The 19862-nt window shown below is 38.4% G+C and overlaps 1 protein-coding gene across 1 annotated transcript; it reads left to right on the top strand.

Annotated features, from left to right (window-relative positions):
* The first annotated feature begins 5075 nt into the window (after positions 1–5075).
* LTV1 (LTV1 ribosome biogenesis factor) lies at positions 5076–19815 on the top strand. The gene is made up of 11 exons (XM_036767991.1): positions 5076–5639; positions 8301–8432; positions 10080–10235; positions 12030–12117; positions 13390–13531; positions 13890–14136; positions 14649–14776; positions 17211–17350; positions 18835–18887; positions 19081–19281; positions 19412–19815. The coding sequence occupies exons 1-11, from the start codon at positions 5637–5639 to the stop codon at positions 19520–19522; spliced, it is 1401 nt and encodes a 466-aa protein (XP_036623886.1). The 5' UTR covers positions 5076–5636; the 3' UTR covers positions 19523–19815.
* The last annotated feature ends 47 nt before the right edge of the window (positions 19816–19862 follow it).

Raw genomic sequence — 19862 nt, 5'->3', positions numbered from 1 at the left:
GGGGGTGGGGGTGGGGTGGGGTTAATGAAAATGAAGCTAAAATTGTGGGTTCAGTATTCCTATGGGCAAGTAATTTTCCATAGGGAAAAAAAATTGCTATTCACAGAAGGAATTACACAAGAATGCTGGCAATTCAAGACAAACTCATAACTCCATAACTAATCCAAAATAACTTAAAATGTGGCTTGCTAATAGCAGGTAAGTACTGTTATATTGATATATAAAATGAACATCTTTTCTGTACTGTGCCAATGTAATCATAGTAGCCAAATGCTATATGAATATACGTACAAGTATTGATCTTTTCAGGAGCTTACCATATAAAGACTACTCCTACCACACATAATGTTCATAAACCTTCAACCAATAAGCTTACTTCAAAATTTATTAAAACTTTTTTTTCTAGGAATCTACTATCTAACTTTCAGATTACATCGGACATTGGACATAAATTCCTGGGTCCATGCTTTTGCACAGAACATCTCATGTGCCTATAGTGTACTCTCCTCACTTCTACCTCTTAGAATCCCTGGCTCTCTGTTTAGCTCAAAAACTGCCTCCTATGTGAGTCTTTCCTAAGGCCTCCCACCCAAAAACTTAACTTTGTATTTGTTTTTGTATATAATTATGTGTACCTGATGTCTCACCTATTTTAACATAAGTTCCTTGAAGGCTGGGATTTGTTCATTTTGTCTTCCTGTTCTCAGTGCCTGAAGAGTAGTAGGTGCTTCAAAAAGTGTTTCTTTGACTACTTCATTGATGATTACATGTAATACATATAGTAATAGAAAAGATGGTATCAACAGCACTATTCCATTTAAAAAATTCAAAGGCCTTACCACTTTGATGCTGAATTTCACATAATTAAAATTTTTGCATGAATCTAGTCCAAATTATTTGATTCCCATGATAACAAAGAATAATTTTTTTTAATTTTCTAACCATTGTAAAATATTTACAACTATCAGGTGATTAAACAGAAAGAAGATAAAAAATCTGGGAAAGATTTTTATTAGAGAGGAAAAATTTAACCAACAAAACAAGAAGTATCACTGTCTGTCTTCCCTAGGTTCATTTTTCATTCCATTTAATATAGGTTTATTAGGTTCCTGTGAGCCTATGGCCATATTATTTTCATCAACCAATCAATATATAACCTTGTTTTCTGTGTGTTTCTGTTTAAAGACACTTTATTTAATATATATTTCTTAAAAATAATTATGCAGTATTTTCTGTATAATAAAATGTCAATTACCACATTTTTGTGTAGTGTACTTTACTGTGATTGTACTATTTTAACTGTCATACACACACATACACACAGTACATATATACAGTACTTAGTTAAATTTACAGACAGTACTGTGAACAATACTGTATACTGTACAATATAGTAATGCAAATAAAGTCCTGGAAAAAAATTAAAGATAAAGCATTTGAAGTTTTATAAAAACAACTAAAATCTTATTTTGATGGAATTATAAGATATGTGACCCAGCAGTGCATTGTGCAGTTAAGTCTCTCCACTGTGGCTTGCCTCAGGAAAACCAAAGGGAAAGGTTGGTGGAACTTATTCTGCAGAAGAGGAAGGCATTGACAAGGGAAGCATGTCAACATCTGGCAGCTCTAACTCAGAAGTTTGACTCTTGCAACCTGTTGATGGCTTTGGTAATTTTCCCTCCTGAACTGGCTTGACAAATTGCATCAGCCTTTGTCCGCTTGGCTTTTCGCCTCAGATCTTTAAGCGTCTTGGTGTGAGAGGCAAACACAGTGGGAAGTCAGGTGCTTAAATTTCAGGCTGCGTCCAAGGACAGGGTCACATTCTTCCTTAATACTGAAAATTTTTTCTAACGCAGAATTCCATTCTGACATTTCGACCTCTGTGAGAACCACAGTTCTGAGGCTTAGGCTGACTTTCATCTCTTTCCTCATCATTTCTGACTCTCACAGCTTGCTTTGCTGTCTTGTCCAGGTCTTCATTGGTGGCTTCTACTGTCTCTTCTGCCAAAATTTCCTCCACATCTTCTTTCATGTCATCAAAGTCTTCTTCACTTATTTGCCATGCAATATGCATTATGCTTTTGACACTGTTCTTTATATTTTCTGTAACACCTTTTAGGCCTACAAACTTTTCCACACAGTCTGACCAAATATTTTTCTAACAGCTATTGATAGTGGCCTGCTTGGTGCTGTCCCAGGCTGTGCCTATATTATACTATCGATAGCGTTGCTTATAATGACTTCCAGTAATCCATCATGGTGGTTTCCTTGTTTTTGTCAAGAGCCTTACAAGTCTTGCTATAAAATTCTCTCGTGTAATGTGCCTTGAAAGCTTTTATTATGGCCTGATTGAGCGGCTGGATGAGAGATGTAGGGTTTGGGGGCATAAAAAGAACCTCTATGTTTGGGTGGGCATTTTTGAGTTCATCACAGCAATGGACTGGGGCATTATCCAAAATTAACAAAACCTAGAAGGCAAGGTTTTTGCCCTGGAGATAGCATTAAATTACTGAGATGAAGCAGTTATGAAACCAATCCCAGAGTATTTTGGGAGTCATCCATGCTTTTTTGTTCCACCTCCAATGAACGGGCATATGGTTCAGGTTTTTCCTTTAAGTGCTTGTGGATTTGGGGCTCTATACACCATTAGGGGTTTGCTCTTAAAGTCACCTTTGGCATTGGTCCACGATAGCAAGTTTCTACAATCTTTGATTTACAGCCAGGGGCTTTAGAGGCCAATTGTGTTATATAGGTTTGTTTGCCAACATCCTTGTAAAACAAGCCAGTCTCTTCAGCATTGAAAACCTGCCCTTCCACATAACCCTTTTCCTGTATAACACTTAGCACATATTTTTAAAAATTCTTCCACAGACCTCTTGATCTGCAGAACCTGTAAGTCAAACAGTTTTCACACAGTATTGCCTTTTGAAATGTGTGAGCCAGCCAGCACTAGCAGAGAAGGGTTTAACATTTTGCTGACCCTGGATAACATGACTATAAATTTATTTGGCATTCTTCCTTACAACAGTGCTATCCACTGTGCTTTTTTTTATTGGTCATCTCATGAATCCATAAATTTGGCCACTTTTCCATAGCTTCATCACACACTATAGATTTTAATTTAGCACTTTCTGCAGCAGCCTCCCATATAGACCAGCAAATCTCTTCCTTTTTCTGGGTGTACCCTATCATTGATTCATTAACATTGAACTCACAGCTAACAGTACTATAACTCATGCCTGAATGAAGCTTACCTAACACATGTATTTTCTCCATAAGGCATATCAGACTTCTTGTGCTTAGACAGCACTGCAACACTATGCTTGAGGGCCATTTTAATAGTGAAATCATCAACAAAAAGCACAAGAATGTGAAAAATGCGGCACTAAATAGACACGAAAAGGATGTTTGTTTACAGTACGAGAGCTGAAACAAACAGGCAGAGAAACATCACTTTGTTTTGACCTTGGCTGGGCACATGCAGGAGGGGTGACACAAATTTTTTGCTACTCTGCACATGTCCAGGAATGATTGCAAAAGCACAGCAAATATTGATTTGGGGGGTTACAAATAAATTTTAGCAAGTAGGCAAATTTACAAACATGGAACCCACAAATAATGAGGATCGGCTATACTTGGTATTTACTTGAGCATATTTAAAAAACCTTAAGAATGAGCTGTACATTCTTGATTTCAATTTTAAGCTAAGTATAGGAAAGATTTTGAATACCTTTTTACCAGCTCAAATATCACAGGGAAGAACTTCACAGGAGTTTCCTAAGGAAATACAAAGTGGCTCAAACACAATCTGAAATTATTACAGCCTTGAGGACATACAGTATTCCCTCTAAATAAACTGCTGCAGAATGGGGGGAATGGGATAAGCATTCCAGGTGTGCTGCAACCAGCTTGAACCTGCAAGCCGATTGTTAAATTTTCAGTGTGAGCATTTACCCCTTGGAAACCTAGGAAATCCAGCTAATACTACAGATAAAGACTTGATTTACTAATTTGTTGATTGTCTAAATTCAAAAAAGTGATGGGAAAATGTTAATACTGCAGATTAAACTTTAAAAGTGTGCCTTGTATACTTCTTTCGCCCTCAGAAAGGCAATTGTTTAACATTTGCCATTGGATAAAATCAATCAGATTTGCAATAACGGAATCAGACTTGGAGCTGGAAGGATCATCTGTTCAAAGGTGTAAATCACACAAGCCCCCACAATAGTACTAAAACAGTACTAATGTTAAATGATACCACTAACTACTACAACAAACTCCACGACACTTCAAAACAACGTTAAATACTGTTTAATAATAGGATCATACTTGGAGCTGGAAAGAGCCTCGGAGGTCATTTTGGGGGGTGGGGGTGGGGGGGGGGGTGTCGAACTCAGCCCTTCCCCATTAACTACCAAATTAAAATGTAATTGGAAAATGTTATCTATGTTTTCCTGTATTGTCACAGGTAATATTAAAGTGGTTTTCTGAGTCAACGTGCAGCCCACGGGACCCTCGTGTAATGGTTTCTGAGTATGACACCACTATCTGGTCCCACTTAAATGGAGTCCATACCATACTGAGGGTGGGCAGAAGGAGCTGGGGCTGTTTTAAATGGAGATGATTCAGGGGGTCCGTGAGAGCTGTTCTGAAGTCTCTGAAGGACTGTTAAGTGCAAGAGGGATTAGATGTGCTCTGTTTGGTCCCAGAAGACGGCACCCCGCGCGGTAGGTGGGTGTTACAAAGGTTTGCTCTCGACCAGACAAAACAAGAGAACACGATGACAGCTGTCCAACAAGGACAAGGCAGGATCGTGAGGGTTCCACAGTAAGCAAAGGCGGGATGACCACCTGCAGAGATTCTCCCATTACAGTTTCTGCTTTCTCGGAAACTGGAGATCGCGGAAGCCGCACGACAGCCGCTAGAGCGTTGGGAAGGGATGGAGATTGAGGCTAAATTCATTCTCCGCCGAGGCCTGTAGAGGGAGCCGGAGAGTAAACTAGCTCAATTTTCGAAAACCACGCTCCTTCCGGGCTCCGCAGCCTTTACCGTCTCCCAGGCAACGACGCCTCCGACGTCCCGGGACGCTACGCCCCGCCCCCGGTTACAAACGGCATTTAGCTTCTCGGCCCCCAAAGGCACCTGGGCCGTTGTCACTCCTCTTTCTGAGAAGGGTGGATGAGGATGCCGCTTGCCCTCTCTCCTGCGCCCCTCCACCACACCCCACAAAGCCATTCACCAGGCAGAGGAAGCAGAGAGAAAATACCGCCGGCGTCAGCTCTTTCCTGAGCCCCGCGCGAAGCTTCCGGGAGGCGGGGCGAGAGAAGTTTCTCAAAAGGTCGCGAGGACAGAGGAGGGCCTCTCACCCGTTCTCTCTTCAGGGATTGGCTTGTCCTCTCCGACGTGCGTGGTGACGTATAGGGAGCGAGCGCACAAAACAGACATGGGAGGTTCCGGAGTTTTCCTTCCGGAAGTGACCTGCTAGGGCCCCGTGGCCGCGGCGTGACGCGGGTACCGGCGCGCGAGCGAGTGAGCTACGACGTCCCAACGTGGGTCGCCCCTACCAGAGCAAGGAATACCAGGGAGTGTGTGGTGGCGGCCGATCCCTGAGGACGTGATACTCTTCCGGCTACAGCATGGTGAGCAAGGCCGCTCTCCCTTCCACGAAACAGGCCTGACGAGGGCCGCCGGGGGGTGGAGACGAAAGAGGATTGCCCCGCTGCTGGGCCGCTGTAGGCCCAATTGGTGCTGCTTTCATTCTGAACTCCGTGGGGCAGGTCCCGGTATTTGGGGGAGGCCGCCGGCTGGTGCTGGTGGCTCTGCTCCAGTGACGTATCTATCAGCAAACGATCCCCTGACCAGTTACTGAAGAGCTAACTAGGCCCTTCTTCTGTAGTACATTAGACTTTATAAGGCCACATAGTTTTACACCTAGTAAACCTTTCTGCCACATTGATATTTCTAAAGCACAGGTCTAATTGTATCATTTTCCTGCTCGAAAGGCTCCAGGTGGCTTCCTTTTACCTCCATAAAGTGCAAACGACTTAAAGCTCTTTAAAATCTGGTGCCAACTTTTTTTTGATCTCCATCCTTCTCGTAGCTTTTACATTCCAAGCAAACTAGCCCACTTGCTGCACGGTCTCTCCCCGTCCCCCCACCCTCCGCGATAGCTCCTCCCGTTTCTATATCTTAGGAAAGGTCAGGCATGCTCCCCCACTTGAGATCCTAACATCCTTTAAAAGCCCAAGTCACTTGTCACCTACAGGGTCTTTTATGTAATCTTTTTTCGTCTTAGTACTTTCTCTACTTCAATATATTTTGTTTTTACATTGTACGTAGTTGTTTGTATGTTTTCTCCCCCATTAGACTTGTGCCCTCCTTAAGAGCAAGGACTGTGTTTTTGGTGTTTTAGGCCTTTCTTTGTATCCCCAGTGATTAGCACAATGCCTGACGCATAATAAGGGGAGGGAAAGGAACAGCCATTTATTAAGTGCCTACTTTTTGCCAGGCACTGTACTGAGTGCTTTACAAATACTCTGTCATTTGATCCTCGCAGCAAGGTAGATGCTGTTATTATCCTCATTTTATAGTTGAGGAAACTGAGGCAGAGAGCAATAAACTGACCTGTCCAAGGTTGCATAGCTGTTATGTGTCTGAGGTTAGATTTGAACTCCGTTCTTCTGGGCAGGCATCTTTCCACTATGTCGCCCAGCTACTCACCCAGTAAGTGCCAAAGGAAAATTTCAAACCGAGCTTTGCACTTCCCACATCCAGTAATTCCCCCGCTCCCCCAATACTTCACACTACTTGTCAGTCTATTAAATATTTCAATTTAACATTTAGGTGCCTGTGATGTCTGTGTCTTTTGCTTAAGCCCAGTTCTTGTAATCCGATGAGAGAAAATAATATACATATAAAAATAATGAAGGGAAAGAAGGTGGAAGAAATTTAGGCAAAGTGCTAGGAGAAATTTGAATCAAAGATTATATTAACCTTGGGAAGGTGGCAGGAAAGGGCTGAGGAAGCTTCGTGGATTGGTCAGGGATGTCGTATAGGGAATTTCTGTTTGTAGTTTGGACTAGATAGATCAGTAGTTGGCAAACTGTGGTCTCATTACCTATTTTTGTACAGCCCTCAAACTAACAATGGTTTTTACATTTTTAAATAATGACGATTTCTGGCCCCTAGACTACATGACTAGGTTTCTAAATTTTCTGAAGAGGTTGTTGCACCTGAGTAAAGGCTGTAATGGAAATAGGTGGGAGGCGGGGCAGGGAGGAGAATCCCTTCCAGTGGTGAGAGATTATTGAGAAAAGATTTGGGGATGGGAGAGGGCAAGATGAGAACAGGGGATGGAGGGTGACTTAGTTTGTCTGGAACCTATGGTTATAATAGTCTGTGAAGGGAATTTGTGTGAGATAAGGCTGAAAAAAATCAGTTGGAATTCACTTAATCAGAGGCAGTGGGAAACTTGAAGTTTCCCACGTAGAAAGGTAGTATAATCCAAGGAGTGATTTGGGAAGATTACTTGGGCATTGATGTTTAAAAAGAGTTTAAAAGTGGTTTTAAAAAGAGTGTGTAAAAAGAGAGATTAGAGGCAGGACAACTACCTGGGTGCCTCTTCTATTAGTTTACAACAATGATAGTTAACATAGCAATTTAAGGTTTACAAAACTCTGTACATTTGTTATATCACATGATCCTCATAGAAACCCTACGATGTAGGGGCCATTATTATCCACAATTTAGAGAAAGGTTCAATGACTTGTCCAGGGGTCACACTGCTGGTAAGTATCTCTGGAAAGATTCGAATTCTGATCCTCCAGGCTCCTCCAGCACTCATCCACTCTGTCTACTATAACACCTAGTTTGCTGTATACAGTTTAGCAAACTTCTAATTGCCATTTATGTTAGCTATTATTATAATAATATATTACTTATTAAAGCTTAATGAACTAAGACTTTGGGAACACCTTGTATTATGGAAGTAACATCAACAGAGCATTGCAATTTCTTAGAGGGGGAGGAGGGGTACATGAAAGATAAGAGTCAAAGATAACAGAAATTTTGACCTGAAGAATTGTTATACTGTCAACAGGAAAGGAAAATTTTAAAGAAAATTTAAGCTTTGAAAGGAATAAGATGAGTTCAGTTTGGGACCTTTTGAATTTGAGGTGTTGGCAGAATAAGGATTAGCAGGTGATAGGACTGGGAATGAATATGGGGGACGTAGTCAAAGGGTGAATCAGTATGTTGGGTCACCATTCTAAGTCACCTGTTCCAATGCTTCCTTTCTGAAGCCTCATAAGAAGAAGAAGCCCTTTATAGACAAAAAGAAAGCTGTATCTTTCCACCTAGTACACCGAAGCCAGAGGGATCCCTTAGCAGCAGATGACACTGCTCCTCAGAGAGTTCTGTTGCCTACACAGAAAGTAAGTATGCTGCATTTTTCTGTAATACTAGAGTGGCCTGTTATTGAGATTTTTATGTTTTTCTGGCATATCAGAATAATAATGACTTTTATATAGCATTATGAAATTTACATGGTACTTTACATACATTCATTATTTTCTTGATTACAATCTTGTAGGTACTAAAGATATTATTATTCCTATTTTACTGATGAGGAAACAGAGGCTCAAACAGGTTGAGTGCTTTGCCCTGGGTCACAAAATTGGCCAATGTCATATGTGGAGTTTGAACACAAATCTTCCTGACTCCCAAGGCCAGCAATCTGTTTATTACACCTTGTTGCTTCCGTTAATGCTTTACTTATGTCTGATATAGGATTTTTTTCTTAAAGCATAACTTACCCTTAATAGCAAAGATGTCCTTTTCTGTATGAGGGTGAGAGACTAGCTGTCTAAGTAAACTTTGATTGGGATTGACAGACATCTCCTGGCCTGCAGGTATGACGTTGCCTGGTATTTTTCTTGGCTAGTTTGTTTAACTTAAGAGTGACATTTAATTGGGAAAGGCTTACAAGGTCTGTTCCTGCTTGACCCAATAGGTCTTTCTGTTTCATGTCCACAGATCACATTTTTAATTGCAGGCACCAATCTCACAAAAACTTTCATAGAAGAGACTTTTAAAAATACATACAGTTTCGATGGATAGGTAGTTACAGAGGTTAATTTTTAAAATATAGGCCATATGGAAGGGGATGTTGATTGACATGAGCCTTTGCAGCCATACCTACATATATATAATATTTTCTGGAATTTTGTTTAGATATAAAGATCTGGTTTTTGTATATCTGTTTTTGTGCTGAGAAATGCTTCATAGTTTAATACTCCAAACTTCTACCGCCTTGATAAAATGAAATTTGAATTTTCTTAATCTCTTCGTGCAAATTATACATAAGTTGAGTAACTGGGTTTTTTATTTTGTTTAGTTTTAAGTACCCCTTCCTTACTGACATGGTAGTTTGGTCAGTTTGTTTCAAAGTCAAGTTTGGAAGAAAAATGACCAAGCTTGTCCTTCCTGATAATATAACTCACATTTATATGAAATGTATTAAAGAGTTTACAAAGTGCTTTCTTCAAAATTGCGTGAGGTAATCTGTAATACAAGTATCCTTGTTTTACAGATAAGGAAATTGAAGATCAGAGGAGTCAAATAACTTATCATGTAACTAACTAATCTTGGAGCCATCATACAATTCCAAGACTTCTGAACCTAAAAAAAATGTTTCCCCTGCTATAGCCCGTTGTTCTTCCTAAAGCGATAGTGTGACTTTTGGTTCTCGATACCCCTCTTGATATCTTTAATATTTCATTTTAGGGAGAACTACTATCACCCAGTAGGTTAAGTGTCATGACTTAAGAGAGCATCATCCTCTGGTTCCTTTGGTTCTGGTGTGTAATGATTGCTGCTATTCCCTCCAACTTGGGGAGGATCATGTGAACTTGTTGGGAGTAAACAGGTTCATCTCAGGTATACAAAACTAAAGATTTGAAGCACCAACTGCCATTGACTCTGAAAGCTGTGCTTATGGTCAGTTTCCTGTGCCCTGTCTTTTGAAAGGTCCTTACTAGACTCCAGAACATATGGCTAATACCTCTTTGTTAATATCACAGAGAGAAGATGAGGAGAGGAGAGCCGAACAGAGGAAGTATGGAGTTTTCTTTGATGATGACTATGACTACCTGCAGCACCTGAAGGAACCATCTGGGCCCTCTGAGCTGATTCCCTCATGCTCTCGGAGTGATGCACAAGAACAAACATTGATTCCAGTAAGAATATACTTCATGATCTCTCTTGGTTTGAGGAACTAAGAATTGATTAAAAAAAAAACAGTTCTGTTGTTTTGGGGTTGGGACTTTTCTTGTTTTTTGAAAAATAGATACAATTTAGTTTTATATCGTGTTCATTAATATATGTTTTAAGGTTTGAAAACTTTTGGGGGAAAATAAAGACTTGACCTCTTAGAGCAAGCAGCAGCTGAATATTTGTAATAACCAGTTTGCACAATGGAAAAGAAACTCCTGATTGGAGAGAAAATATTGTGGGAAAGGCAAGGTATAGGCGTAAAGTTGGGACACAAGTACATGTCCCAAGGCAAGCCTAACAAAAGCATTTATACAACCATGGAAAGGACCTAATGGACTCTACATGTAAAGTGCAACATAGACTCTAAGAGGTGTTAACTTATGTAGGGCTTGCCTATAAAAGATTTAGAATATCACATTTGGTATCCATTTAGTTACTCAATATAATTTTTTGATAGTAATGACTATTTGTATTTATATAGCTGGCACTATACAATTTACAAAGCATTTTCACATCTGTTATCTTGTTTGATCCTATGATTTCTAATCTGACATGCTACTGTAAATCGGGAAGGGAGGATCTGATAACAAATGTACTTAAATTATTTGAAGTGTTGCAGGGTCTCAAACTGCATACTCATCCATAAGAGAATTACAAAAATTAACTTTACTGCATTTCCTGGAACTGTCTTCTTATGTTGAACTTCAGCACCATACTTAGAAAAAAAATTTCTTTAATGTAAGCATTAACTGAAAGGGCACATTGAAATAATTGGAAGCAAATAGTCCTTTCTGTACCCTGGGAAGTACCTTATATATAGTGTAATGTTTGCGAAACCCAAACATTTGGTTTTTTTCCAGTGATGTTGGTTATAAAGTTGTATGGCCACCTCTTGACATAATTATTCGGTTTGAGTTTCTAAATAGAGAATGTATACATGAGAAGTCTGAACTGTAAACATAGTGGTATGACCGATTATCGCCAATATTTACTCACAGTCTCCATGGGATCATCTTGGAAGACATAAATAGCTTGGTTACTGCAGCATTGTATGTAACTTTTTATCAGAGACCTCTCAAAAAAATTGCAGCCAAAAGCCAACAAGTCTTTCATTAGTACCTAGCACCATGCAAAGTGTGATGAGAAACTAGTATAAGACACACCCCATACCCCTTTCAAGAAGTCATAGCACTTTTAAGCTGGAAAGGATTCTAGAGACCAGCTGATCCAATTTCATGCTCATCTAGTTGGGAAGATAGCGTATGAAAGAATATTGATAGTAAACCAGGGAGTTGTTGCATTTTCTTGAGCCAGAGAGCATTATAATCAAATAAAATTTCAATGTTTAAGAGAGGGGACTAATTAGAGTCAAGACGACCTCTTTGAAAACTGTTGGCAGTAATCTGTGGCATGAGATAATGGATGATCTGTGGCTTTAAAAATATAGAGGCAGTAGATATTTGAAAGAAGACTAGATGGGACTTAGTGACTAGGTTTATTGTGGTAAAGGAGGGCTGAATCATATAAGTTTAGTTGGGAGGATGGTCATCTGTTCCATTGTTAAGAGACAGAAAAGTTGAGAAGGGTCTTAAGGTTGGGAGGAAAGATGATGAGTCTAGTTTGGGGCACAGAGTTTGAGGTATCAGTAAAACATTCAAGTAAAGATAAGAAAGTAGACTTCAGGCGACATACTGTGCAATGCATTTCAGAGTGGATATATACCTAAGTAAAAATAATGTTACTTTTCCTCCCTCAAGACTCCTGGAATTAAGTTGCCTTCATCAGTATTTGCATCAGAGTTTGAAGAAGATGTAGGACTGTTAAATAAAGCAGCTCCTGTATCAGGTATGTTTAGTTTAATTTTGTGGTTTATAAATTGCTAAATAGCAACATATGTTACAAGAAGAAAAATTTATAGTGCCAAAACAGAATTTTCCCTGCTCTGTATAAGATCTCAGTAAAACTCTTAAGAATGTTCTAGAAGAATATTTTCCTGAAAATTCAAGTTAGATTTTATAGTATTATTTTGTACTTTTTATTTGTACGTTTTTAGTCATAACACATTGATTTTTCAAATGAAAATCTTAATTTGAAAAGAGAAAAGAAAGTTATATTTTTATAGATTATCATAAAACCATCTCTAAATATAATTCTCAAAAAGAGTGTTACATAGATCACACTTAAATACTGCTAGTACATTCTTGATACTATTTGTTACCACTCAAAATATTCTCTTACTAGTGTTCATTTTATTATGTATAAGTCCATATTATCCTTTAATTAGCATTCATTTGAAAAAAAAAGAGCATTATATTTTTGTTCACTTTTACTATTCCCATATGATGGTATGAAACAAATAGCCCTATTTATTTCTGTCCCCTCCCTCTAAATACTCAATTGGTGACTAATCTTTGCATCATATAATGGATAACAGAGTGGTGCATATCAAAGTTCATTATGATAAACCCCAGGGTTAGGATTTTTTGTCATATTGGAATTACTGCTAGACAAGCAGTATATAACACAGTGTATAGAACCTTGGTGTCAAGAAGAACTGTGCTTAAGGATGTGTGATACGGGCTAAGTCAGTTTCCTTCCCAGGATCCTAGGCTACTCTCTAAGACTAAGTTGCAGAGGGGTTACCATTTTATGTTGGTAGATGGAATTTCCATACTTGGAGGTCCCTGTACCAATGAAATCACAGGTCCAGCCCATTGGAATTTTGTTAAACAAAATATTGCTTGAAAGAATGGGGCATGTTTGTTATACAAGAGTTTCCTTATGCCATTGTGACCTGTAAGTGTTTTGTTTTTCCCTGAAGGAAAGACATAGCTAGTTAGGGGAAAGTGAGTAAACCACATAGTTTAGAATAGAACTGGAGCTGGAAGCTATAGGCCTCCTTTGAACTTTTTCTTATTTGAATATCACATTGCTTCTAAGTGAAGTTAAAACTTAATTTTCCTTTTGGAATTTTAAAGCTTTGAACTCTGCTTATTTTACTAAACAAACACTACTCATTTTAAATGTTTTACCTCTGGCTCTTTAGAAAGGTCTGATTGTATAAAGTTAATCTGTTGTCTTGGGAATTACCTTTCACATTTTTTTCTCTCTTTCTAGGTCCTCGATTGGATTTTGACCCTGACATTGTTGCCGCTCTGGATGATGATTTTGACTTTGATAATCCAGATAACCTTCTTGAAGATGATTTCATTTTGCAGGCCAATGAGCCAACAGGAGAAGATGAACAGATGGACATGGAGTATGTGTGTCTGGTTTTAGTGACAGGATCGTGAATATTGTTGCTCTCAGTGAAGTGGGTGTCATAGAATTTTAGAAATAAGAGGTAGCTTAAAATCATAGAACATTAGAACTGTAAAGGATTGTAGTGGTCATCTAGTTTGACCCTTCATCTTTGTAATTGAAGAAATGGATTTCCATAGAGGGAGTAAATTATGCTGTTGATAGGTCTAGCCGTTAGGTTTCCTAAATCCAGCGCTCTTTCTGTTGTGCTGCTTTGTTTGGATATCATCCTTCAATTTCTTGACTCCAAGCACTGTCCAGAAATATGCTTTCTTGATAAAGATTTCAATTACATATGGCTTATGGTATGTCTTTAGTTTTAGGAGATATGAAATTGAAGATGATGATGGGAGATATGTGGAGGATATGGAAAATGACAGTGATGAAGACGATTATGACTCTGAGGGTCTTTTGTCAGATGAAGAGTTATCTGTTCAAGGAGGACCTCAAAGGGACTTGTTTTTGGAAGAAGAAACTAAGAGTCGCTTCACAGATTATTCTATGACTTCCTCTGTCATGAGGAGGAATGAACAATTGACCTTGCTAGATGAAAGATTTGAGAAGGTAGGATTATAAAGAAGTGAAGTTTTGATAATTTACTGTTCTCTATCAAATGGTGTAAGTGCTTGCACCAGGATTCTTGGGAATCAAAAATTAGAAATGGTTTCTACTTGAAAATGATAGGAGAGTCTAACAATATTTGCAAATTAGGGATTTCTTTAAATTCCTATTTGGCATCTCTTTCCACTCTACTTCCCACTCCCTAATTGAAGGGCATAGCAGTATTTCATTGCCCTGGTAAATGAGAACCCTTTTTCATCTGGGTTGTCACAGAGCTAAAGTATTAATAATATAGCACAGATCCCATTTGTTATCTCACAGTGTTTTAGTGTTGAATACATTATTAATGACCCATAAGCATTTAGTGATAGCAAGAATTAATGAGGAAGTACTTTCAAATTATTCAAGAGAATAAAGAAAATTACTATAACAATGATTAGAGATTTTAGCACAAAAAAGTCTGTTAAGTAGAATACTATTTCATGACGTATTTTATTCTTTTTGTCCCTCTTTAGTTCTTTGAGCAGTTTGATGATGATGAGATTGGAGCATTGGACAATGCAGAATTGGAAGGTTTTATTCATGCAGATAGCAACCGGTTACAAGAGGTTCTAAATGACTATTACAAAGAGAAAGCAAAGAAGTATGTGTAATTTTTCCTTCTGCTTTTATGAAACTTGCTCACGAAGTTACTTGGTTAATAGGCCCTAAATAAGTTTATTCCTTTTGAAACATTTGCCTTTGTGGCATTTTTTACTTTAGAGAAGCTATAGTGAATAACTTGTATGTTAGTTGGTGGACTCTAGGCACAAAATAATCAAGTCTTTATCCTGAGTAAAACACTAGTTCCACTTAATTCAAAAGTTGGAGATTGGTACCCTCTATCCTCTTCTTAGGCATGCTGTTTTCCAAAACCCAAAATACAATTTTTTTGACTGAAACTTCAGGATAATCAGTCAAGAAATTACTCTGAATTCTTCTTGTATAGACTCACTTCTCTTTTATTCCTTTCTGAAGTGCCATATGTTCTTAGATGTAAAAAGGGCTCTCGGACTGTAGACCTCTACCTCCCAAGACTGACTCTCAGTTGACGAGACAGGCATGAATATCAAGCTGAGTGACACTCAGTCTGTTCTAGAGTGGCCATCAAAATTCTTCTGTTAACGACCTGCCTGCTTTGTTGACCCTATGGTGGGTAACAACAATTTTTATGTGAACTGATAAAGAGCTACACAGACTGGCAAGAGGAGTCTCAAAGAGGATAAAGTCCAGAATGGGCAAAGTTTTGTGAAAAATACTACAAGACAGTAGATTTTCCATAAAAGACAAATTAGAGGGAAGCAGATTTCAGCTTTGCATAAGGACCTTCTAACGATCAAATGTGTCCCCAAATGGATTGTATTGGTTCAAGAATTTTCCACTAATTTAAGTGTTTAAACATGGACTAGATGAACACTTGTCAGGGATGTTATAGAAAGGTTGTCTTTATTAGTTACTAGTTGGACTAAAAATGTCTGATAACTTCCAAGTCAAGCTTTGTTCAGATTATTGTAATTGTCTTCCTGATTAGTCTCCCTGCCTCCTCTCCTTCCTCCCCTCAGTCCATCTTCCACAGAGATCTGACCACATCACTTACTCTTCAAGAAGCATTATTGGCTTCCTGTTGCCTCTTGGAAAAATAAAAACTCATCATAGTCTGTATCCAACTTATCTTTCCTAATCAATTTCACATTTCTTCTCCTCGGCCACTCTATTTCAGTCAGGTTGGCCTGCGTATTGTTACCTGCCCTTCCATCTCCCTCCCTCTGGGCTTTTGCCACTTTTTACTTTGCATGTATTTTATATTGGCTCCACTATGCAAGTTATTTCTCCCCAGAAGAATGTAAGCTCTACGAATACAGATACCATTTTGTCTTTGTCCTTGTAGCCTCAGCATCTAGCACAGCACTGGTCTTGATAAATGCTTGCTAAGTGAATGAAAAGTTAATTATCTGAATAAGAAATAAGCCTTCAGAGATTATTTTCCTAAGCTTTAAAAAGAAAAAAAACCTCACCCCCTTTTTTTTCCCAGAAGAGAATAACCAGTGTAAAAGGTGAGAAGGTAAAAACCTTGCAAGGAGCAGATGGACCCTCTCCATCTCTTTGTGATAATAATTGCTTGCCTCTATAGTATGCTTTGCTATTTCCTCCCCTGAAAAGGTGATTCATTGGATAGAATGTTGAACTTAGAGTCAGAAATACCTGAGTTTAAATCCTGCCTCAGACACTTAATTAGTTGGGTAACTGGGCAAGTCACTTAACTTTTCTAAGCCTCAGTTTTCTCATCTTTAAGTTGGGCATAAGAATAACAGCTACCTCACTGGATTGGTGATCAAATGAGATAACATGCAAAGTGCTTAACAAACTGTAGAGCACTTTATAAATAGTACCTAGCTATTGTGGAGGTAACCCTGGGTTCCTGAAGACTGCCAGTGGGCCATAATCTATGGCAAGTCTTAACAAACTGGAAATGCTTCAAAACAGTGAACATATTTGAAGGACCACTCTAGGCATGTTTAGGGAAGGTCGCCACCAGATTGGCCTTGGAGTGCTAGCTTAACCAGCAGTAGTAGCAACTATCAAAGACCCTTTAAGACATAGTAGGACTACAGTCTATATGAATGGAAGGAGTTCTCATGCTGACAAAATCAGAGCTGTAGGATATATTCAAGTGTGCTGCTTCACAAAGCACTTTACTTTTAACAACCCTGTAAAGTAGGTAATCCAAGTATTAGCCTCATTTTACAGATGAGGGGTCAGGTTTAAATTTGACTTTCTCCAGAACTAGTAAATGTCAGAGGTAAGGATTGAACTGAAATCTGCCCTGCCCTCCTCCCCAATGAGTATACAAAATACTCATCAAAGGGAGGGAGAAGTTGGAAAGCCTGAATGGAAGTGACTGGCATGGAATCCTCACAAATCTTGCGAATGCTTATTTGCATAACTGATACCTCTGTGCATTTTAGAAGTTACATTTGCATAAACATTACAATAGTTTTTTTTCTTCATTCTGACTTTTTAAATAATTCAACCAAAAGCTGTGTCAAATTGGATATTCTTCAACCTCTTGAAGATGAGAACTTACTCATTAATGAAAAGGATGAAGATGAGCAGGAAGAAATTGTTACTGTAGTTATTGAAGAGCCCAAAGAGAAATGGGATTGTGAATCTATTTGTAGTAAGTATTTTTAGTATTTTTATTGTTAATGTTAATAATGTTACAATATTTTTGTTATATCATATTCTCATTACTTGGGTTGTTAAGATTTCATATTATGTAAAATATTTAAAAGAACTCTTTAATATTATCTTCTGAGCATTGAAGAAATTGTGGTAGCAAGTTTTCTCATTTTTCATCTCAGTGCTTGATTTTTTTTTCTTTATGGCAGTGATTTTTTTTAATTTATTTTTAGTTTTCAACATTCATTTCCACAAGATTACAAGATTTTGAGTTAGAAATTTTCTTCCCATCTCTACCCTCCCTCCCACCCCAAGATGGCATGTATTCTGATTGCCCCCTTTCTCCAATCTGCCCTCCCATCTATCACTTCACTCCCCCCTTCTCCCCATCCCCTTTCCTCTTACTTTCTTGTAGGGCAAGGTAGATTTCTATACCCCATTGCCTGTATATCTTATTTCCCAGTTGCATGTAAAAAAATTTTTTTTAATATTTATTTTTAGAACTTTGAGTTCTAAATTCTCTCCCTTCTCGCCTCACCACCTACCCTCCTTGAGACAGCAAGCAATTCAACATGTATCATTATGTAAAACACTTCCATAATAGTCATGTTGTGAAAGACTAACTATACTTCCCTCCATCCTATCCTATCCCTGTTTATTCACTTTTCTCATTTGACCCTGTCCCTTTTCAAAAGTGTTTGCTTTTGACTACCTCCTCCCCCAATCTGCCCTCCCTTCTATCATCCCCTCCCCCTCTTATTCCCTTCTTAAATCAAATCTGATGAGAGCAACCTACCCACTCTTCCCTTCCATTATAACAGCTATTTCTTGCCACTTTTTATGTGAGATAATTTACCCCATTCTATCTCTCCCTGTCTTCTTCTCCCAATACATTCCTCTCTCACCCCTTAATTTTATTTTTTTAGATATCATTCCTTCATATTCAACTCACCCTGTGCCCTCTGTCTGTATATATGTATATTTCCTTCAGCTACCCTAATACTGAGAAAAGTTTCATGAGTTACACACATCATCTTTCCATGTAGGAATGTAGACAAAACTGTTCAGCTTTAGTGTAAGTACCTTATAATTTATCTTTCCTGTTTACCTTTTCATACTTCTCTTGATTCTTGTATTTGAAAGTCAGATTTTCTATTCAGCTCTGGTCTTTTCATCAAGAATGCTTGAAAGTCCTCTATTTCATTGAAAGTCCATATTTTGCCCTGAAGTATTATGCTCAGTTTTGCTGGGTAGGTGATTCTTGGTTTTAATCCTAGCTCGTTTGACCTCCAGAATATCATATTCCAAGCCCTTCAATCCCTAAAATTAGAGAGTGCTTGATTTTTCTTAAGCAGAATGAAATGTAGTTATAGTCTCTGTTAACTGTGTCATTTTAGACTCTTGATAAATGTAGTGGGAACTGCCTCCTTTAATTGAAAGTGTTTTTTCATGTGTTATTATTACTGGTTTTTCTCTTTTTAGGTACATATTCAAATTTATACAACCATCCTCAGCTTATCAAGTGCCCACCAAAGGTATGCCCTATGCCATTTTAAATTGCCAGAAAGGGGTGCTTGCAAATAAGTCCATTTCTTGGGCAAAGAACGTGACACTAAGGAAAGCATAATGGTGCTATCAGCAAAGGGCCATACATTTACAACAGAAAGGTGGGCAGATGAGGAAAGAATGTTAACAAATTCCCTAATTAGATTTTTACTTCTTTCCCAGCCCAAACACATCCAGCTCTCCTCTAAAACTGGAATACCTCTAAACGTCTTACCACAGAAGGGACCTACAGCAAAACAAATTGAACGAATGCAGATGATTAATGACAGCGATCTTCCTAGAGTATCAGTCCAGCCACGTTGTAAAAATGAAACCAAAGAAGACAGAAAAGCAAGAAAACAAGCCATAAAAGAAGAGCGTAAGGTAGGTAAAACAATTTTCCATATAGTTATGAAGAGAAAAGCTGGGGGAGAGAAGGGAATGGAAACTAAAGAAGGGCCTTTGTGTAAGTCTTTGTAATAATGTCAGTCACTGTAATCACATCCTTCTGCAGGAGCGCAGAGTGGAGAAGAAAGCTAACAGATTAGCTTTCAAATTGGAGAAAAGAAGACAGGAAAGAGAGCTGCTCAACTTGAAGCAGAATGTTGCGGGTCTGAAGCTCTGATAATGGAACATTGAGGCTGGCCTTTTGTGGACTCTTTGCTGAGTATTCCTTTTTGGATTGAAATATGGGAAAAGACAAAACTGACTCTCCTGCCAGTTACAGGAAGATGTAAAGGGAAAAGAAGGTGTTCAGATGGTTTCGTACCAGCACTTTTTTAATGAACATCTTTTTGCGAATATTAAATCAAATTGCTTTGATATGCAGAATTTTATTTCCCATAAAGCAAATCACTTTATGAGTATGAAGTATTTATAGACATCTTCTCAAATAATATTTGATTAAAGAAATTAAATCGAATGGTATTCTCGGTGATTTCTGGGGATCTCTGTACGTTTGGCAG

Source organism: Trichosurus vulpecula, chromosome 7 (assembly GCF_011100635.1).
Source record: "Trichosurus vulpecula isolate mTriVul1 chromosome 7, mTriVul1.pri, whole genome shotgun sequence".
In the NCBI taxonomy this organism is placed as follows: Eukaryota; Metazoa; Chordata; class Mammalia; order Diprotodontia; family Phalangeridae; genus Trichosurus; species Trichosurus vulpecula.
The sequence above is the reverse complement of the archived record's forward strand: the minus strand, read 5'-3'. Positions and strand labels throughout refer to the sequence as shown.